Genomic DNA, 19,664 nt, shown 5'->3' with positions numbered 1-19,664 from the left:
TAAATGTTGCATTAAAATGGGACCAGAATCTGTTGGCAACGTGAATCTTTCCCTCTTCGCTCCTGAGGGAGCTGCAAACACAGAACATCCAGCTCAAACTGCCTTTCTTATTCACTTTTAGCTTGACATGTTTTTCCTGTTTGTTATTCTCTCATTCGTGTTAGAAAGGAAAATACATTCTTCTCCTTGCTCTAAGAATTATATTGATCATGTGTGGTAGCTAGAAAGAGCCACTGTTGCACCTCGCATTGTTTTTATCCCAGGAGCCTGCTGATGAAAGAACCAGACCTAATTCTTAAAAAAAACCCCTGAATTCAGAAGTATTGAGCTAAAGGCAGGAGCATTTCAAGAAGCAATTAGTACCCATTTTGAAAAAGCAAAGACATAAAAATAAAGTAGAGCAGATAGATAGACTAAGTTGGCTTTTACCCCCTGGGCTCCAGCCCCTGCTTTTTGATCTGTGACTCTTCAGTGAGGTAAAAGAAAGTTTTTATCCAAAATATCCCTATCATTTAGGCAGTATAATAACCTGCAAACCACAGGCTTTCAGGACTCGGAGAGGTTAGATAACCACCTTTTGTTCAGCTCCTCATTTTCTATCTTTTTCATTCTAAGCACCTAAGACAGAATGTCACAGAAATCTATGGGCTGATTTCTATTTGAGCTGAATTAGACAATGCTAAGTGCTGTAAATGTGTCTATTACTGTCTTTAAAGATCTCCACAATGAGCAGCAGTATATCAATGATTTACAACTCTTCTGTTACCATCATCCATGTTAATAAAGGACTCCAAGATCATCTCTATCTCTTGTCAAAAGCATTTTGTTTTTACACATTCCATATAAAATTTGATGATGAATTGTAAAATGCAAGCAGACTGTGGCCAGGTGGATAGATTTATCTTATCATAATATTATGACAGCTTACTTAATTGTTTTATTGCTTGAACTGTGAAGATTGTATTGTGCTGCTGCAGAAACACAGCAGAAAGCTGTAAGAATGCATGATGGCACCTGTAGAAAGTAAAGATGCTTTGTATTGCTGCTGTAGTTTTAAGGGGGGAAAAAAAGGTTGATTAAAAAATCCCCCGAAGACTCATTAAGAAGCATTCTATTTGCACATTAGTGTATTGTGCTAAATTTACGTGCTAATTTTGATGTCAACAGCAACTAGTACTAATGAAAAGCTTATGCAACATCAGTTTAGTAAAATAAAAATAAAAAATCAATTTAAAGAGTTAGATTACACCAAATTGTAATTACTAGTTCAAGATTACACAAGACTGTAATTACCAGTTCAGTGTTACAAACTATCAAAAGGCAACAGAGTCAACATTTACAATATGTACAAACACCGTTGCTAGCAAAGTTTTAATATCATGCGTTTTTCCCCTTCTACTAGTGGTTCAAATGGCTTAGATAAACTAGAGGCCAGTAGGGAAATCTGGCCAGATTAATGTTATCTGCTGTGTCCCAGTTCAAGATGTGTCTTAAGCTGCTGCTTAAATTCACCTCTCTCTAAAAATAGATTTCCTAAACATACGCTTGATAGTAGCATGTGCTAAGACCACATTTTGTACAGCAGCACACACACGAATATTTTCCTGACTTAGAGCCAGAAGGATATAATCCTCATTTTAAACCCTTCCAATCCAGGCAAATAAAAGTTTAGAGTCATCTCACTAACAGGAATGTTATAATGTAAACCACACTTCTGTACAAACCAGATCCAACGTAAGGAAGACAATTCTTATGCAAGTGTGGTCAGCCCCTATGGAGCGATTACTATGAAGAGTCAGGGCTGATCTGGTGTCTACAAGATTGTGAATTTCCTACATTTTGTAGAACTTCTAATTAACTGTGTTTAAAAAAGATGGTAAGGGATACCAGTCTTAACAGAGGGGCACTGTGCTGAACGATAAATTTGAAGTGAGAGGGGAGCTCATCAAAGCAAAGACAGCTGGAGGACAACTACAGGCTTACCTAATGTAAGTAGACGGCACAAAACCCATATCCAAACAAATATTCCAGAGGGAAATGCTGACCCTGACTGATTCTTCCCATCCAGGGTGATACTCATTTCCAACCCCTTTCTAGATCCCACTATGGGCTTTCAGTACTGCTGGCCAATGCACGCTACCATTTTGCCTGAGAGAAGTGGCAGGGCATGTGGACATAATGAAGTAATTTGGAAAGATAAAAACAGTGCTCAACAAGGAGAAACTCCTCCCTGCTGCTGGAGGACTTGCCTCTGAAGAACCATAGGGCTCAAATCTGTCTCTATCTCTTTTCAATTTATCTTTTCAGTTTCAATGTGAGCTGGCCAGACAGCAAGGGCTGAAGCACTGGCAGCAGAGGGAAAACCATTTACCATAAACATGGATCCCTGTCATCAGTAAGGTCCACTTCTTGTGTGGGACTGGGTCATGGAAGAGGAATACCTGAGTAAGGCAGATCCCATGAGGCTGGGGGTGGGAAGCTTTCTGAGGATAGTTAACTGCCTCAGCTCTTACACTACAAGTCACTGATCCTAAATTGCATCATTTTGCATCGCAGCACTTGCATGTGTGTTGTACTTACCGTACATGCTGCAGCTTTTGTACTTACTGTTTTCTGCCGCTGCTGGCTCAGAGGTGGCCCCATTCTGGTGGGCAATGACCTGGCTTCAGCCGTTCACACCCGTGCCGTCTCTCCATTGAGCTGCAGCTGCCTGATGCGGGTGGGGAGGGCAGCCATCGGTGCTTGGGACACCTCCTTAGGTCTGGGTGGGTCTGTGCTAATACAGCAGGTCCCCACAGCAATATAAATTTTGCCTTCCTGCTACTCTCTGCTGCCTTCCCTAAAATACTATCCTGAGTGTTGGATTTCCAGATTTACCATTCGTACACCCCATGGTTTATGCTAACTGGAAGTTTACACAAGACCAGTTTGTTGAGGTCCCTTTTCCATCACCAGAGCAAGACTCACCTGGGTCAGAGGCAGACCCTCCCAAGCTGCTCTGGGAAGGCACCTTCCCGTCCACCACCTTTGTCCTTCACCACTTGCTGCTGCAGCTGCAAGGTGCATTTCTTTGACTTTGTTGTCTTTAACATTATCATAATCTTATATGTTTTGTGTATGTTTTAATAGCATGCTGGTGGGTTTTGATTTTCACCCATTAGATGTCGTAGGCATCCAATACATTCATTCCCTGACCCAGAAACAAGAAATGAGAAAGCCCATCAGCAACTTCAGCGACATCAGGCGCTTCACGTACTGCTCCCAGGCACAACTTGGCGTGGTGGTGTGCCTGGGAGCAGAGGGAGCACACACCTTTCCACACCCGAGGAAGCCGTATACCCCGCACTGGTCCAGGGAGCGTTTCTCCGTTGGGGAATCCAGCACTGAGGGGCCTGGAGTGGTTTTGGCACCAAAACCTGCCCTCTCGATATGTGAGTTTTAATTTTTATTCTCTCCTTGTTATCCTACAGCGTTCCCCGAAAGACTTCACGCCATAACACAGCTCAGACAGACCATTGGTCCTACCCGTATCTCTGCTCACTGAACATGAACTATCATCTCTGGTTTGTGATTAAGGTGCTATAGTGGGACTCATAGCTTCCAGAATAGGAGCTTCTGGCACACTGAGCCACCGAACCTTTTGTCAGCTTGAGGAATTCAAAGGTGAAATCATACAACAAAGCAACTGGAAGAAAAAATACTCATGAAAGTCTCTTTCAACAGCCGTGTTCATATGTTAAAAGGACTGTGTAAAGTTGAGAGAAAAAAATACATACCTGAAGTAGTTTTAACTTAGTTTGCTACATACAGTAGATAAATTGTTAATGCAAAAGGATTTTAAATACTTTAACTGCTTTGATCTGCAGTTTTTCCTTTTCTCTATTACTTCTGGTATTTGATGGTGGAAATAGAGGAGTTAATTGTGACTTGCCTGCAGATAAGGTATCTATCAATATTTATTGCACAAGAAAATTACTGGTTAGGGTGTCTGTACTAGGAGCAGGGGGAAACATTTGTTGTCCGTTGTAAAGACTGAGCTGTATTCCCCCTGCAGAAAATAGTAGATCCATGGATCCAGAAGAGTTTCACTCACATCAGGAACTTAAAAGAGGCAAATATATTGCTATCCTAATGAATATATTTTTTTCAAACCGACCACATCTGTCCTCACCATGTCCTTTAATGTTTGAGACTCTGCATTCTGGCTTTAAATAACTTTTAAAATGTAATTTTCACATTCCTGTTTGTTTTGACTGATTTCTTAATACAGTATAAAGTACTTGCCAGAAACAATCCTTCTCTGTCAGATAAAGGCACCAAAGTAAACATTGCTTGATTTGTACTTGGCGGCAGTTGAAGAAAAACCTTGTCAATAGGAAATTTCTTTTACTTTTTTTTACTTCTTTTACTTACTTTTCTTTCTACTGCTGAAACAACTGGTTATTAAATAAATCTTAGGTGATTTTTTCAGGAGTATGTGACTCCTATAGTATATTTTTTCTAGTAGATTTTTCCATTTATGCTTTTACCTTCATATTGGCTTTTTCCTTTACCATAAAGAATATGGAATTTTTCAATATATTCAGAGGTAAAATCATGGTGGGAGCACTGGGTAGCGCTGTGTCCTTCAATATGTACATCCTGAATGCCAGGTTGGTTAAAGCAAATCATAGAATCATAACCTCCACCTCCCAGTTTCGCCTCCCCACCGTGCAGCCTTCCCTCCTCATTACACATCACTGTGTCCCCCAGGGCCCCAGCTCCCACTCACCCCCTTTGCCTTTGCTTCCCTGCAGACGCTGCCCTGCTCCTCCCGCGTAGCAAAGCGCCGTAGCAACAATATCCAGGTTATCCCGGTTGCTCTGTCCTCATTTAGAAACCACCACTGACAGGCACGTGGGGAGGTTTGACATCGTGTAGTCTGGAGGTGAGCTCAGAAGGAAGAGTAGCACTTGTGGTGGTTGACAGCTTGGCTGAGACAGCCAGCCGCAGAAATGGCGCAGGATGCAAACCTTCCTCTTCTCTCTTTACACCATCCAGGGGACTCCGAATGTGTCAAAATTGCAATTTATTTTTTTTTTTCCTCTAAGAATAATCACTCACATTTCAGATTGATTTACCCCAATCTTATGCATCCTTAAACAAATTTAAAATCTGTGCGCAGATGGTTAGGCATTGCAAGCACTTGTGCCACACTCTACTGAAGATATATCACCCCAACTTCTTTAACTGATTGCAATCCACAACACTATTCAAATTGCAAGTGTCTGCATCACTCCACTCAGGAGAATCTTCAAAAACATATCAATTAAAAGAAATAAACAAGCAGCAAATTATTTTAAGGAAACAGGGACCTCTGTGACAGTGCTCTGTGAGCAGCGAAAGGCAAAACCTAAATTAATTGTGTCAAGTATCCTGTGTGAATTAGTCAATTAGGTCTAAGTATCGTATTTTTTCTAGTGATTTGGGGGCTGTGTCTGGTGCAGACCAGAAAGAAATGCATAAAAGCAACACAAAAGGTTGAATGGAAGGAGCAGAATGTGGCTGCAACATCTCCTTAAGAAACCCAGCAGCAAGGCAGGCTGGGGCAGCAGAGGGAGCCGGGGGAGGATGGGGAAGGAGAGCTGAAGGGCTAGTGGCAGGGAGAGACAGGAGGAACTGCTTGCTCGGTGCCATGCACATGCAGGCCATGGGGTAGAGGAGCGGTGGCTGCTGGGGCCACTGATGCCCCAGTGCAACTGCCCTGCAGCTTTAGCAGTTGTGCAGTGCAGAAGAAGATAAAGCTGCAGCAGGCAATGAGGCCCATGAAGGAGAAAGCTCTCATCAAGCCCAACCTTGTGACCGGTGGTAAATGCACGCTATGCAAGGCTAGGAATGAAAACATAGAACCATAGAATCACAGAATGGTTTGGAAGGAACCTTGAAGATCTAGTTCCAGCCTCCCCCTGCTATGGGGAGCGACACCTCCCACTAGACCAGGTTGCTCAAAGCCCCATCCTTTCAGTCTGGTCTTGAACACTTCCAGGGATGGGGCATCCACAACTTCCCTGGGCAACCTGTTCCAGTGCCTCACCACCCTCACAGGAAAGAATTTCTTCCTAATATCTAATCTACATCTACCTTCTTTGAGTTTAAAGCCATTAGCCCTCGTTCTATCACTACACACCCTTCTAAAAAGTTTCTCTCCAGCTTTCTTGTAGGCCCCCTTCAGATACTGGAGAGCTGCTTTAAGGTCTCCCCAGAGCCTTCTTTTCCCCAGGCTGAACAACCCCAATTCTCTCAGCCTGTCCCCATAGGAGAGGTGCTCCAGCCCCCTGATCATCTTTGTGGCCCTCTGCTTGGACCTGCCCCAACAGGTCCATGTCCTCCTTATGTTGGGGGCCCCAGAGTTGGATGCCATACTCCAGGTGGGATCTCACGAGAGTGGAGTAGAGGGGCAGAATCACCTCCGTTCCTTTTCACTTCAATGGGAACACAAGGCTTCTTCCCTCGCCGCTGTGTGAAAAGCACACCCTGTGATACCCACAAGGCTCTTCCTCCCAATTCTCTCTTTGAAGCCAGCTCGGATTGCTCTGTAGGATTTCCCGGAGGTGTCTGTCACCAGATGGTTCAGCTGTATCTCCTTGGTCGAGAAGACAGCCATGATTTATGTTTCAGACAAGCAGGCACAGCTGGCAGGTAACATCTTTCAAGAAGCATCTCTAAATGTCATCATTGTTCAAGGCCTGGGAGGCACAGCCTTCCTGGTCCTCCCCACCCGGTTGCTATAGGGACGTACAAGCAGGTGATGCTGAGGTACATTTGCCTGCTCCTACCAGAAGCTCAGTCCCAGGTCAAAACGCCAATGCCTCTAGCAAAAGTAACCGCTGAATAATTTGCCTTTTGAATAATGCATCAATGGCAAGAGGAACAGGTTTGCATCCCTTTGAGATGAGTAAGCAGCTCCTGATAGTTTCTGTATTTGAGGAGGGGGAGACCTGGCTTTTAGCTCTAATGTATCAAGAATCCATGTCTAAGCTTCATTTATTTTCCTCTTTGGATGTTCCAGCGATGCTGGCTGAGTGCTAAAGGCTCAGTACTTTGGATACCTTACAAAGCCGCCTCTTTTCCCAAAGTTTTTTCTATGGTGCTTTAATCAGTACAGTTCAACAAAGAAACAAAGAACTTCCGAGGGAAGATCATGCTCTCTCTCATTTGCTTATGTACTCCACTTGATTTCCTAAACCTATGCATCAGGCTGCGTTGGGAAAATATCAGGGGAAATATCTGAAATTCTGATGGTAAAAATAAAGCTGAAAAGAAACTTCATGTTTGAATTCCCTGTGGAAAAATCAAATGCCTAAATTTAAGTTCAAGCTTTTATTTCTACACTAGAAAGAGGGAAAGATAGTAAACCTCCACCTTTTTCCAAGGACAGTGTACTCTCAGCTAAGAGTGGGTTTTGCCCACAACTCAGGGTTCAAGTATCTACAAGCTTAGAGGCTCATGAGATCTGAAAATCAGAAGGCTTACCAGTTCTGGGCCATCCCTCAGTAACAGAGAAAAAGGAAACAAAGCGTGGCAGTTGAGGTTTTGCAATTTGAAAAAATAAAGAAGCCACTGCATGAGTCTTATATCTAACCACCACTATACCAAAGTCTCATCCATTCAAAATATCAAAATGCAAATTACACTAGTGGCCATGTACTGGCTAATGTAAATAAATCTTCCTATTCTCCCCGCTACTACAAGATGACATATTACAACCCTCTGAGTTGTGCTCCTATACAGTCCAGCTGTGCCCGAAGCCAGCAGTTACAACACACTTGCTCCTTGTAGCCCTGCTAAAACAAGGAATAATTCATGCCGGGGGAACATGCATTTGCCGGGCAGCTGCATTTCCCTGTGCACACGCATGTGGAGATCACACCCACGTCCCCTGTGACCGGGCTCCGCCGCCACGTCTCTAATAACATGAGGGAGAACCTGCACCTTGCAGCCTTCAGAAGAGGCAAACACTGGTGGGCTCAGGTTTTTGAGATGCCTGTACTAACGGTTGCCAGGCAAGAGCATCCTTCTCTAAAACAGGAGTTAGCCCTGTGGTTTTAATGACAGTCGGTGGGCAAGGTCAGAAAGTGTAGGACTCCAATGCAAAATACCTGGTCCAAAGTACCTTCTGGCTGCTACCTGGAATATGCCCTCATACATGCTGTTGTTTTACCTTAAAAATACGTGGCTGAGTGATTGCCTGGAAATCTGCTGAACTTTCTTTTGATTTTTTGCACTCTTCCTTTACACAAAATACTTTACATTCTCATGCAGTAAACAGAAATATTTTGTCCTATTTGGGTAAAATACTGTGAAATAGTATCACATACTCACCTTCAGTCTATTTTTTAAACTGTTCTGATGAATAACTGGAATGAAATCTGAAAGACCTCCAAATCCAGGCATTAAGAAATATGCTTATCATGACAAATCTTTACTGAAAAATTAAATTTTTATTGAGTGAAACAATTGCTTTTACATTAGTACTTCATTATTTCAGATAGGAATAGTTATACTTTTGCCATTTGCTACCATGTTATGTTTGCCGTGTCTGCAGTATTACGTCGCATTTCATTGTTCCACTCCTGAAATAAAATCAAACCAAAAGAAGTCCCCACACTATGACTTTTCTTCATAAAACTGAAAAAAGACAACTGTAGAAAGCAAAGTTACAGCAGTCAAACTCCTCTCATAAAACTCACGTTACATTTGGTAAGCCTCAAGCTGATCTGGAATTTAAAACTAGTGAATTTTAGGAGACAAAGGATAAAGTAAAGCCATATATGCTTAAGCATTTTGGGTTTTTTCAGTATGTTGGCTCAAGAATTACACACTACAATGTGTCAATAATTCACCGGAGCTTGCACACACATTTTTCACACTCTACCTGTCTTCGTGCATTATTTCTACAATCTTTTGTCTTATCACGTTACATCCAGCTGTTTGCCCTTTCCACCCAAGCCCTATGGTGTCATTAAGCCTCTTTTTTCTTTAAACCCCATTTTTTCCCACATTTTCAGGACCTACTTGTGAAGTTTCATTAACTACCTGTGTGATTTATACAGCCTCACTGACCTGGTTTTATTTAGCACGTTTCATTACCAAAACAAACAAAAAAAGTCATCAGGGTTTTGCAGCTGACCCTGGAAGTGCCACAGAATTCCTGAGTTTCATCCTCAGAATTTTATTCTTTGCTGAGAGAAAATGAGCCCTATCTAGTTTTAATGCAATAATAATGTTTTCTTTACAGTCACTCAGTTTTTCTAAGTAAAAGCAGGAAAAAAAAAGATGGAACATCGACATAACGAGCATCAACATGAAGAGGTCCTCCAGCTGAGGACTGCTGCTGAGCTTACACCCCTGGGAGCTGAAGGCAGAGACCCCTAACTGGCAACATGAAGGACTAAATGTAAAAGGCTTATCCTCTAAACAGCAATATTATTATTTTTACCTGCCAGCATCTCCTCTTCTTGGAATGAGTAAAGGAAAACATGAAAAAGGTCACAAGCCTCAAGGAAATAAAAGATTAAGTAAAAGGTGTTACCTCCCCCCCCCCCCAGTATTCTTGCAATGAAAAGCTCTGGGCTGTAGTTTGGGGTGGCTGCAGCACACGGGTGAGGTAAGTGCACCACTGTTGCAGAGAGAGAAGGCATCTTACCTAGCTTGTGAGGAGTAGCTGCTCAGCCCAGCAATGTCAGGCCACGTGCTTAATAGAGCTAAAATCTGTACAGCCTATGGCAAGATTAAATTAAATATTCGCCTGGAATCTGCCGTCTCCTGCACTCGTGTGAACCGGGCTATTTAAACAGACAGACTAGAATGCATGGGATGAACGTGTTAACAAGCTTATCGATGCACATGGTTTTGCCCTCTGTATAATGCATGATAAATAAACTAACAATAGTCAGGTGTAACACCTCAGATGCGCTGTCAGGAATTACATCAATGGCAAAGTGATTTCAGCAGCCGTGGGAGCAAAGACGTCTTACAAATGACACTAATTAGGACCTATTTCCAAGTGCTTTTCCCCACCTCAAAGCAAAAAAAGCAGCAGCAGCAGAAAAGATTCAGGAAAATGCAATGGATGGTGTCAAGCACAGAACGGCTGCTAACAAGAGATCAAACTGAATAGGTTCTTCAGCCTGGAAAAGAGGCAGCCGAGGAGAAGTATGAGAGATAAAATAATGAAATTAAGATTTCTAGAGACAGATGAAGTTCTGAGGGGTGTGGAGGAAACAATGTGCAATCACACCTCGGAACTGCTTTTCCTATCAGAAAAAGTAGAGGACAAATAACTACTATCTTAGGAGTTTTTAAGACAAAGCAGACCTTTTCCACAAAGAATATAATTAAGTTATGGAACTCGCTGCTCCAGGATTTTATAGATGCCAAGACTATAAATGGGTTAAAAACAACATTTAAAGGAATTTACAAAAATCCATAGGTTAGAATCAAACCCACAGATACAGACATAACTTCCATCTCAAGAGGTCTCCAAACTGCAGATTGGTGAAAATGAGGAGGTATATGGGAAGCTCACTGTCCACGTAGGCTCTTCATGTATTTTTTTACATGCATCTACCACCACTCACTGTTAGAGAGACCCTTCTTGAACCAACAGACTGTCTACCTAACCCAGGCTCAGTGTTCTCTTATAAAGCATAGTACTGCTTTTTCAAGTAACAATCTTTTGAAAGGAAAACCATATGAAGTCTATCTGTCCACCTAGGGTTTCCTTAGTCACCCTGTTCCTTCTCGTCATTCGAGATAGATGGAGGATTATCTAATACGTTGCAAATAAATTGGCAATGGGCTTTTTCTGCTGTCAAGACACGAGTCACTTTTTCATGCACAGATCTGATTCCAGCGACACAGTTGCAAAGGCATCTTTTCAAACTCTTCTCCTTAACACTGGATTAAAATTTTTCTTCTGAGCTAAGCTGTCAGCAAAAACCGCTCTGCAGTGAGTGGCAATCAATCCACCCTTGTCTCTCAACAAGTTCGGAGTTTTGACGTAGTGTGGTTCTCACACAGAAGTTTGCTTAGGACATTTAAACGGTTTTAAAAAGCGTACTTTTATTAAAATCATTCACTTTTAGAAATAAAAGCCGTATCTGAAGATGTAGGCTGTTTGCCTCAGCACCCCTTGAAATTTCAGTAATATTGCCACGTACGCACTTGGGAAGACGTATTTCTTCAGTTTCACTTTACATTTTTCACTCCCTAATGTAGAAAGAAGTGTCAGCCAGGACTTGCCAGGAAATATGTCTACTGGTACATGGCATACCATCTCAGTGCACTATTAGCTGTTCAGCAACTGGTTGCTTATCTCTTGCATTACTTGAACAACAAGGATTATGAATTATTCAGCTACAGTATGAAACAGATAAATATGATACATTTCCCAGACTTCATAAAAGTTAAAACAGTGGGCACAGAATAAAGGGATTACATTATGCAAAAAAACCCCCAACAAACCAAAACCAAAACAGGATCAGTATGAAGAAAATATTCCCAAACAATGATGCCTATTAAACGGCTGAAAAGTCCCTCATGGGAAGAGGTGGAGTCTTCATCACTTGAGATATTTAAAACCAGACTAGACAAAGCATTCATCTCTACAGGGGCAGAGGAAATGGATAAAGTGACTTATTAGGCTTTTTTCTACCCATCTCTGATTTCTATGATTTAATACATTTTTTAAAATGCAAACCACATTTGTATAACACAAGAAAGAGGCAGAAATACAATAAAAGGATTTTTGGTTGTAGTGTTGCCCAACACAATGAAACTTGATTTAAAATGAAATTTATGCTAGCAATTCTCACTGCAAGATGACTTCTCTTTGTTTAAGGTCTAGCAGTGAAAGCTTTGCTACTGCCACACAAGTCTCTAAAAAGATGATTTACCATCCAAGATGATTTATTCTCTGTGCCAGAACTCTTTATAAACTGTGATGGTTCAACTTTTGACAAGAGGAGCTGATGCAAAAGGCAGAACGGTCCTTTACAGAAAAGCAATGGAGTACGAGGTTTGTGCCTATGGTCTGGCAGACTTATAAACTCCCTGAGGAATCTCCAGTACTAAATATTTACTGATGTCACTCAAAGGATAACATCTAATCTGCTGGCATGAAACTAAAAGTAGACTCTCAGAACAGCCTCTTTCCCTTATGAGAATCCCTTATCCCTTTGAATATCTTAAAATTGTTTCAAAATTCTCACTTCTTCCCCCAGTATTTTTTATCTCCTTGAAGGCATTGCTCCATTTAAGATAAATCACAGTGTCTTGTTTTTGTAGAAATACGAAGAAATCCAGAGAAAAAAACAAACTGAGAAACCTTGGGATAGCTAAAATAGCCTGTTTAAGAATGGAACACTGTAGACCTTTCACACCCCTCCATCATCCACGCGGGAAGATGAAACCATAACATACAACCGCTGTCCAAGAAATCAAGATGCACAACTGAAGCTGACTGTCACTGAAGTAATGCAGGGGAGTGTGGCGAGTCATAGTGGTCCACAGGCTTGGGACAGCCTCTCACTACTTTTGAACCAGCCAAGACAAGGCAGGATATAGCCAATTGTGTTCTTTGCTATGACATCAAAACTGTTACACCGACCTGCCATTTCCCCTCTGCACCCCATTCGCTCTCACATCCTGGCTGCAATTTGCCATCTTTTCAGTATTAATCTTGTTTTGCTTTACTGAACTGTGAACTCAGTATCATAGAAAAGGTTACTTCATTTCAAAATGCTGTTTACCCACAGTGCCACATAGCCATGTCCCAGCAGAGGGAGCAGAAAAGTAATGTGGGGAAAGTGAGTTGAATCTAACCCTGAAAATGGTTAGAATTAGGAAAAACAACAGTTCTGTACCCTAATAGCAAGGAACTCCCTCAAACACATCATCACCTACCTTCCTGCGAACCTCCTTAGTTTCCCTTCCTCTGGCTGAAGTGACGTGTAGCCACTTAGCTGAAAAGCTGTGTTTTCCTACACTGTACTTGTCTATTTGGCTGTGTGCTGCTGGACTCATCTGTGCCTTCAGGTAATCGAGTCTATTGGGAACAGCGTCTATTCTTGGGCACATCATAAAATGTTGCCAGCCCTGAAGTCTGCCAATAGAGTTATCAGGACAAGAGTTCACCTATTTTAAGTGTTTTGTATTAGCATATACAGTTTTGCAGGCATATAATCAATATAGAAGGACAAAGCTCACAATGCAGCTAAACCAGACGTCAGCTTTGTAGCTTTAAATAGTTAACACAATAGAGGGAATATGCCGAAATCTAAAGACCTCTTTAAATTATAAATTTCAAAACTTTGCATTTGGAAAGTAAAAATACTCAGCTGTAGTAGCTGTATCAAATGCCTTCTAATTACCAAATGAATTTTAAAGCCCAAAGGGGTCAGTATGAAAAACATTAAGATCCCTTTGCAGCTCTACTCTGAATTCCTTATTTAAGACACAGCCCCTTTGTCCCAGGCACAGACCCCTCTCTGCTTTGCACAGCCCCAAGGACCCACATCCTCTTCATGAACCCCCAGGCCCTGCTCTCCATGTAAACGCCTCTCTGATAATTGACCTTTAGGTACTGGGCTCAGGCCGCGCTTGCAGAGCTTCATCCCTCACTGGGTCCCGCTGAGAGGATGGTCCAGCTCAGCGCATCCTTCCCGATGTTGTGCCCAGCAGCTGCTACTGCATCGTCCTGCCCCAGACCTCAGGGGAGGCCACTACATCATACTGTAAACGAGCAGCCGGTGAGGATACAGTCTGCATCCATAGGATAAGTGGGAATTTAAAAAAAAAAAAAAAAAAAAAAAAAAAATCTCATTTGGACTAAATTAATCCTGTAGTAATGAATCTATAACACTTTGTGCCAGGTTGAGTCACATGTCTGGGCAAAGCAGGAATAAAATCCTACTGAAGGGGAATTGCCTTGGCTTGCAGGCAGTATTTCACAACCACAGGAGCCACTACTCTCCAAGGAGAGAAAAAAGTCACAAAAAGGGAAGGAAACGCAAGCAGGCAGGTATGTAGGACCTGATTCTAGGTCCATTTATACTGATTTCAGCAGAGTTATTCTGCTGCAGAGAACATGAGAGTTTTCAGTTCTAAGTCTTAAAGATGATGGAGAATAAAATAATGAAGGAGTAATATCTGAAGTTCTTCTAGCCTTAGTCACACAGCAAATATCCTTTCCACAAATAATTGAGATTTAGACCTCCTTGTAATTCTCAATGGCCACATTATAAGTCATACAGGAATTTTATGAGACCAAAGCTGTAATAACGTGCTCTGGCTGAGTGGCAGAATAGCCATACAATCAATATGTTTTTCTACGCTCACATTTTTGAGCAGATTAGTATTGCAGCACGGTCTAAAATAACAGCATAAATTTAACGGGGTGCCAGTCTTAAAAGTAGTGAAGCATAATAACAGGTGTATTTATTTGTGCTGTGATGTGTAACTGATACCACTGTAATCCTGCTGAGATTAGGCTCCATTTTAAAACAGAGTACAAAATAACTGGTGCTGGAGCTAAGATAATCAACTGAAAATCAAATGGTGAAGACAACAGGTAGCACTGTAGACATGTGTAGAGGTAATACATATATGTCACACATTTGCAAAACCTACTTCCTCTATTAGGCAGCCCTTTACTAGAGACACTGTATTCAGACAAATTGAACAAACCCTAAAACATATAAATCCCTAACACTACAAATACATCTCTTCCCAAAGTTTTGAAGTACTACAGAACCACATACGTTTCTATTTTTCTTGCTTTTTTTTTTTGACATGATCATTGTTGGATGCTTAAAATTTATTAGTTCATAGATAAGTCAAACCTTTCAGTATACCAGGATTGGAGATGATACCTCTTCTAACTATATGTGCTTTACCACAAACATTAAAAACAATTACTTAGGAATAGTAATTTCTATGAATTCTGAAAATATTTTAGTTATCATTGTTATCAAGTCATTACAGAAAAGTCTGAAACATTTCCTTTAATCATTCAGTACAAGCTCCGTAACTCCATACACTTGAAAACTATAATTTCGCTAGAAGTTTTCTTCTCACATGTGTCTATATGTACATACACACACATATATATGCACTATTAGAAAATGAGTGTCAAGAAAAGCAGGACTTTTACATTTCCACATTTTCCCTATGTTTGCAATAGAAATGAAACTGTAGATACCATCTGTGCAATCTACAAAAATTGGACCATCTTGACTTCAAATCCTCTTGATAGACACAACCACTTACGCTCTTCTTCTCAGCCTTTTTCATTCTTACCAAAGCCTACGAATATATTGTTAGGCCATACATTCACTCTTCATGCAACAAATCCCTCTCCCTCTTACACTGCCTTGAAATTACTAAATCTTGTGCCTGATCCAAAAACTATGCTTTAACTGCTCAACTCCTACTTCTCAGTTTTTACTCTGCTGTGCACAGGAAAATGAGTTTGCAGCTGTGGCATTGACAAGACCTAGTTATACACATAAACATTAAATATTTCTTACTTTTTGTGCTCTTCCAGTTCAAAAAGTAGCCTAAACCATGCAACATACAAGCAAGCCTTACAGGGCCTGATTCTATTTGTGGAATGGTAAATCATCAGTAATTCCTCTGTACTCAACTAATCAAGACACGCTTATTGCCACATCTAGAGTGCCATCAGCTCACAATGGAGACAGAGGGAGTTCAGGGTACTGAACATTTTTAAGGACTATGCGTTAAACAGAAACCTTCCCCAAGTCATAGCACCTCCTTACAATGCTCATTCTGTGAGCTCAGAAAGCAAAAAACCCCCAAACCCAACAGTTAACCACTTCAGACTTTTTCTGGTATTTGTATTAGTCATTGAAGGTCCATTTCCTAATAGTTGGGAATAAAAATCTATCTTGATAGCTGATGTCACATAAGCCAAATTCTCCAGTGTATCTACCACAAAGTAGGTGGGCAAGAAGTTGGTCAGGAAATTTGTTAGGAGGACCGATGGGTTGGAAACGTGGTGGGGGGGGTGGAAATTCTGGGAGGGAGGGTAAGCATAACAGAACGCAGCCAGAGAAGTCTGCAGAGCTCTGGACCCTCAAAAGGAAGCCTAAGGTGTATGTACACTGAAAGAAGAGCATCTAGAGAAGAGCAAATTTGTGGGTGGGTTCCTGGAAGTACTCATTAGCAGGAGTGTCTCACAAGGACTTGCAAGTATATGACAGGTAAAGTGAGCTTCTGCTTGGGGAAAGTGTTCTGCAGACATGATTTCTGTTCTGCCGACAGAAAAAAAAGGTTCCTCATGTTGCAGAATGCAAAAAATATGTGACCATTGGCCTCCCACAAGTATTTCTGCTATAACAAGAAACGGAAAAAACAATGGCAGCTTGTCTTCTTCTAATATTAACTAACAAAGTGATTTTGTTTGCTATAAATGATAAAAAACAGATATTCCAAAGCATGAAATGCTTTGGATGAAAAGATGCTGCACTTTGACCTGGCAGGTGCCTGTTATACTAATTTCTTCTAGGGTGGATCCTGCAGCCCTGACTCACATGATCAAGCCAATAGAAAGCAAAAGGCTACTCATTTGAATAGTGGCAGAAGCAGGCACCAAGTCTGGCAATTTGGCTTTATCCCTGTCTACAGCCTGGCCTTTTAAAATCAGCACGTAAATTTTATTTCCATTATTTAGCTGAAAAAAAGGAGGAAAAAAAAGAAACCAAAAGAAATAAAAGGGCCATATAACTAAGGCCACTGCTTCCATTTAGTGGGATGGACAACAATAAGAATAAATAAGAATACAAATATGGGATAATATGCTACACATGTGGCAACACATCTTACTTTACTGTATTTGTTATCAAGATGACATGCAGTCTAGAACTTCATGGCAAACACACTGGCAAAAGCCATAAACCATGAGAATAACAAGGCTCGAAGGAACAAGGCTTACAAAGACAACCCCAAGGGTGACTTTCTTAGATACCAGTAAATAAATCCCTAAAGGCAAGGAACTAAAGTACAGCAACCCTAGCAACCACACTAGCACCCGAATTGAGGTCTGGAAGAGCAAAGATGTGCAGTTCCACACTGTCCAGTTGTGGGACACAGTTGCAACAGAGTCAAAACTTGTAGGCCTGTAAAATTCCACCACGGGGGTTGAGTTCAGAGTCTGGGGACTTTCTCTTTGTACTTCCATGATTGTTATAACCAGGCAATTAGAAGAGGTGTGAGAAGGGCTAACCAGAGACGCCAACCTTTTGGGAGTCAGCAACAGTTCTGTTGGGTTGTCTGGTAGGCACTTCTTCCCTTTTCCCCCACAAGCTAAATTCAGAAGGATGTTGTTGTCATCAGGAAGACTACTAACCTCATCATCTGGCAGGCACGTTTCAAACCTGCAAAATGGGCATACTATGACTCCTTGCGGGGAATCACCAAAGTCTATGATCTTGCAAAGGCATTTGGCACATACTCTGTGACAACACTCCAGCACTTTTGGTTTTCTCTGTCGCAGGTTATAGCGGTTGTAACAGATCTTGCACTCAAGCTCATCTGAGCTCTGTGTCTCCACAGACTCCTCTGGTAGTTGACTGGTCATATCTTCCGATGGTTTTTAGACGTGCGGAAAGAGGAGTCAAGCGGCGATGAGGTCACTCAGGCTTATTTTAGAACTTTTTCCTGATTATCATATCACCCATTTCAAACAGGAAGAGAAGAGATGACATTGTTGACAAGCATCAGTAGGCACCATCCCTTTTCAGATTCTGCTAGGGATTGTGCACTGCACGTCCTTTACTTAGAGCCAGGCATCCATCTGAAAAAGACACTGTGAAAAAGATCTGTGAAAGAAAAGGAAAAGTTGTAACAGGTGAAATATGCAAGTTCCACTTTTTACAAGCTTAGCCTCCTTTGCTAAAAATATCTCTACAGTAGTTTTTTTCTGTGGCATATGGGGCCTGTATTGCAGTCATGCTGATAAACCTTAGTATCACGCTGCATGCATTTGTTTTAGACCTGTAACTTTGACTGGCTCAGCCCATGAAGTTCTCAGCAGAAGCTGCAATCTAATCACTGATCTGTGGCCGTTTGTTTAAACCCTGGTTTCCTAAGGAAATGAGACCTGACCCCTGGAGCTTTTCGACTTTCTCAGTAACTTGTGAACCTGCTGTCCCATTTCAAATAAATTGGCAGAGGGGCAGCAGTACTGAAGATAATTAGGTTTCTAAAAAAGTAGTGAACGCTGGGAGTTGGGTAGAGGAGGGGGAGAGGTATTTTTAATAACTTCCACTTATCCTGGAGGGCAATGGTCACCCATAACATACCCAGGCTCTGCTCTGAACAGGCAGCGTGCTGCCCACTGCTCAGCCAGAGAGGAGGTCAACACAGAGGGATGCTCGTGGTACTCTGGGGAAATACAGAGTTTTTGGGGGTGGAGTGGGTATGGAAGAGGGCTGGCATTATTGTAAAGAGGTATGTGGGGACATATGTCAAATTTGGGAAAGATCAGGCTGTATTAATTTTGCTGCCTGTGGAACAGCTCATTTCTCTGTCCCTTCACCTAGCTGCTGAACACAGACAGTGAAAATGAGGGTTCTTTAAGCTTGCAACAAATGCCTCCTATAATGTGTGGATGCTAGGGTGAAGGCTAACATGTCTCTCAAGGGCATCTTCCAGATGCGCTGGCTTTCAAGTGTTTCATGGAAGCGACAGCTGTTTCACACCTCAGCTAAGGAGAGGCCCGTGGTGTGATTGTGCTACTGCACTCCCATTCTCTGCAGCCTTTTTGCCACCAGACCCATCAGCCTCCCTTAAAAGCCTGTTTTGTCATATTTTGTAACCATGCATTCTCACAGCCTATGTATTATAAACAAAACATTAAGCAGGACAATGTACTCTGGGTAGCAATAACTACCAGCATTCACAAACCAGCTCTATCTGCCAGAGGATATAAAATTCTTCCAAATTCAGGCATATGCTTGCTCACAAAGACGGGTGCAGCACTGCATTTTGCAGGCTTTCAAACGTATTCCTTCACTATTAGAGTAGCAAGGAACTTGCCATGGTCAAATGATGGGGGTCAACACTTGTGTCCAGCTGCCTCCTCCATTATCAATAAATGGCAAGCACATGGAATATGAAAAAAGGTGGCCTATTTCAATAAACTTGTTACTTGTCTTGACTGTTACTTTTGGAAAATGTTTGATTCCTTTCCCTTTACTCACTCCTCGCATTCAGATCTTTGTCCTTTTTTTTTTTTTTTTTGAGAACAAGGCAGAAAGTTCTCTTTTTTAAGCAATGTGCTCCTTCTGTCAATACAAGGCAGAAAGTTCTCTTTTTTAAGCAATGTGCTCCTTCTGTCAATATATTTACCTGCCAGTTGTTGGGTACAATGAAGTCTCTTTAATGGGCCTCTTGTTGCTACTGTACTTCAGGTATTTTCCATTCTCAACTTTCTCTACAACATAGCTTCTCTTACTAACATAATTTCTAAAATTCACCTGCTGGATATTTGAAACAAAGATTATACACTTCAGACAATGCAGTAATGAAAAAAAGATGACAACATATTGAAGAAAAAGCATATTTCTATAAGAATTTATAACAGACATGGCCCCCTCTCT

General features: G+C 41.6%; 1 protein-coding gene across 1 annotated transcript; it reads right to left on the bottom strand.

Moving 5' to 3' along the window:
* Positions 1-16,903: 16,903 nt before the first annotated feature.
* On the bottom strand, positions 16,904-17,641 carry RNF182 (ring finger protein 182). The gene has a single exon (XM_074146865.1). It carries the CDS (start codon positions 17,639-17,641, stop codon positions 16,904-16,906), a length of 738 nt encoding a protein of 245 aa, XP_074002966.1.
* Between the last annotated feature and the right edge of the window lie 2,023 nt (positions 17,642-19,664).

This window comes from Numenius arquata, chromosome 4 (genome assembly GCF_964106895.1).
Source record: "Numenius arquata chromosome 4, bNumArq3.hap1.1, whole genome shotgun sequence".
Classification (NCBI taxonomy): domain Eukaryota; kingdom Metazoa; phylum Chordata; class Aves; order Charadriiformes; family Scolopacidae; genus Numenius; species Numenius arquata.
The sequence above is the reverse complement of the archived record's forward strand: the minus strand, read 5'-3'. Positions and strand labels throughout refer to the sequence as shown.

Coding starts and splice junctions, on each gene's coding strand:
- RNF182 (XM_074146865.1), bottom strand. CDS start 17,641: ATGACCAGTCAACTACCAGAGGAGTCTGTGGAGACACAGAGCTCAGAT.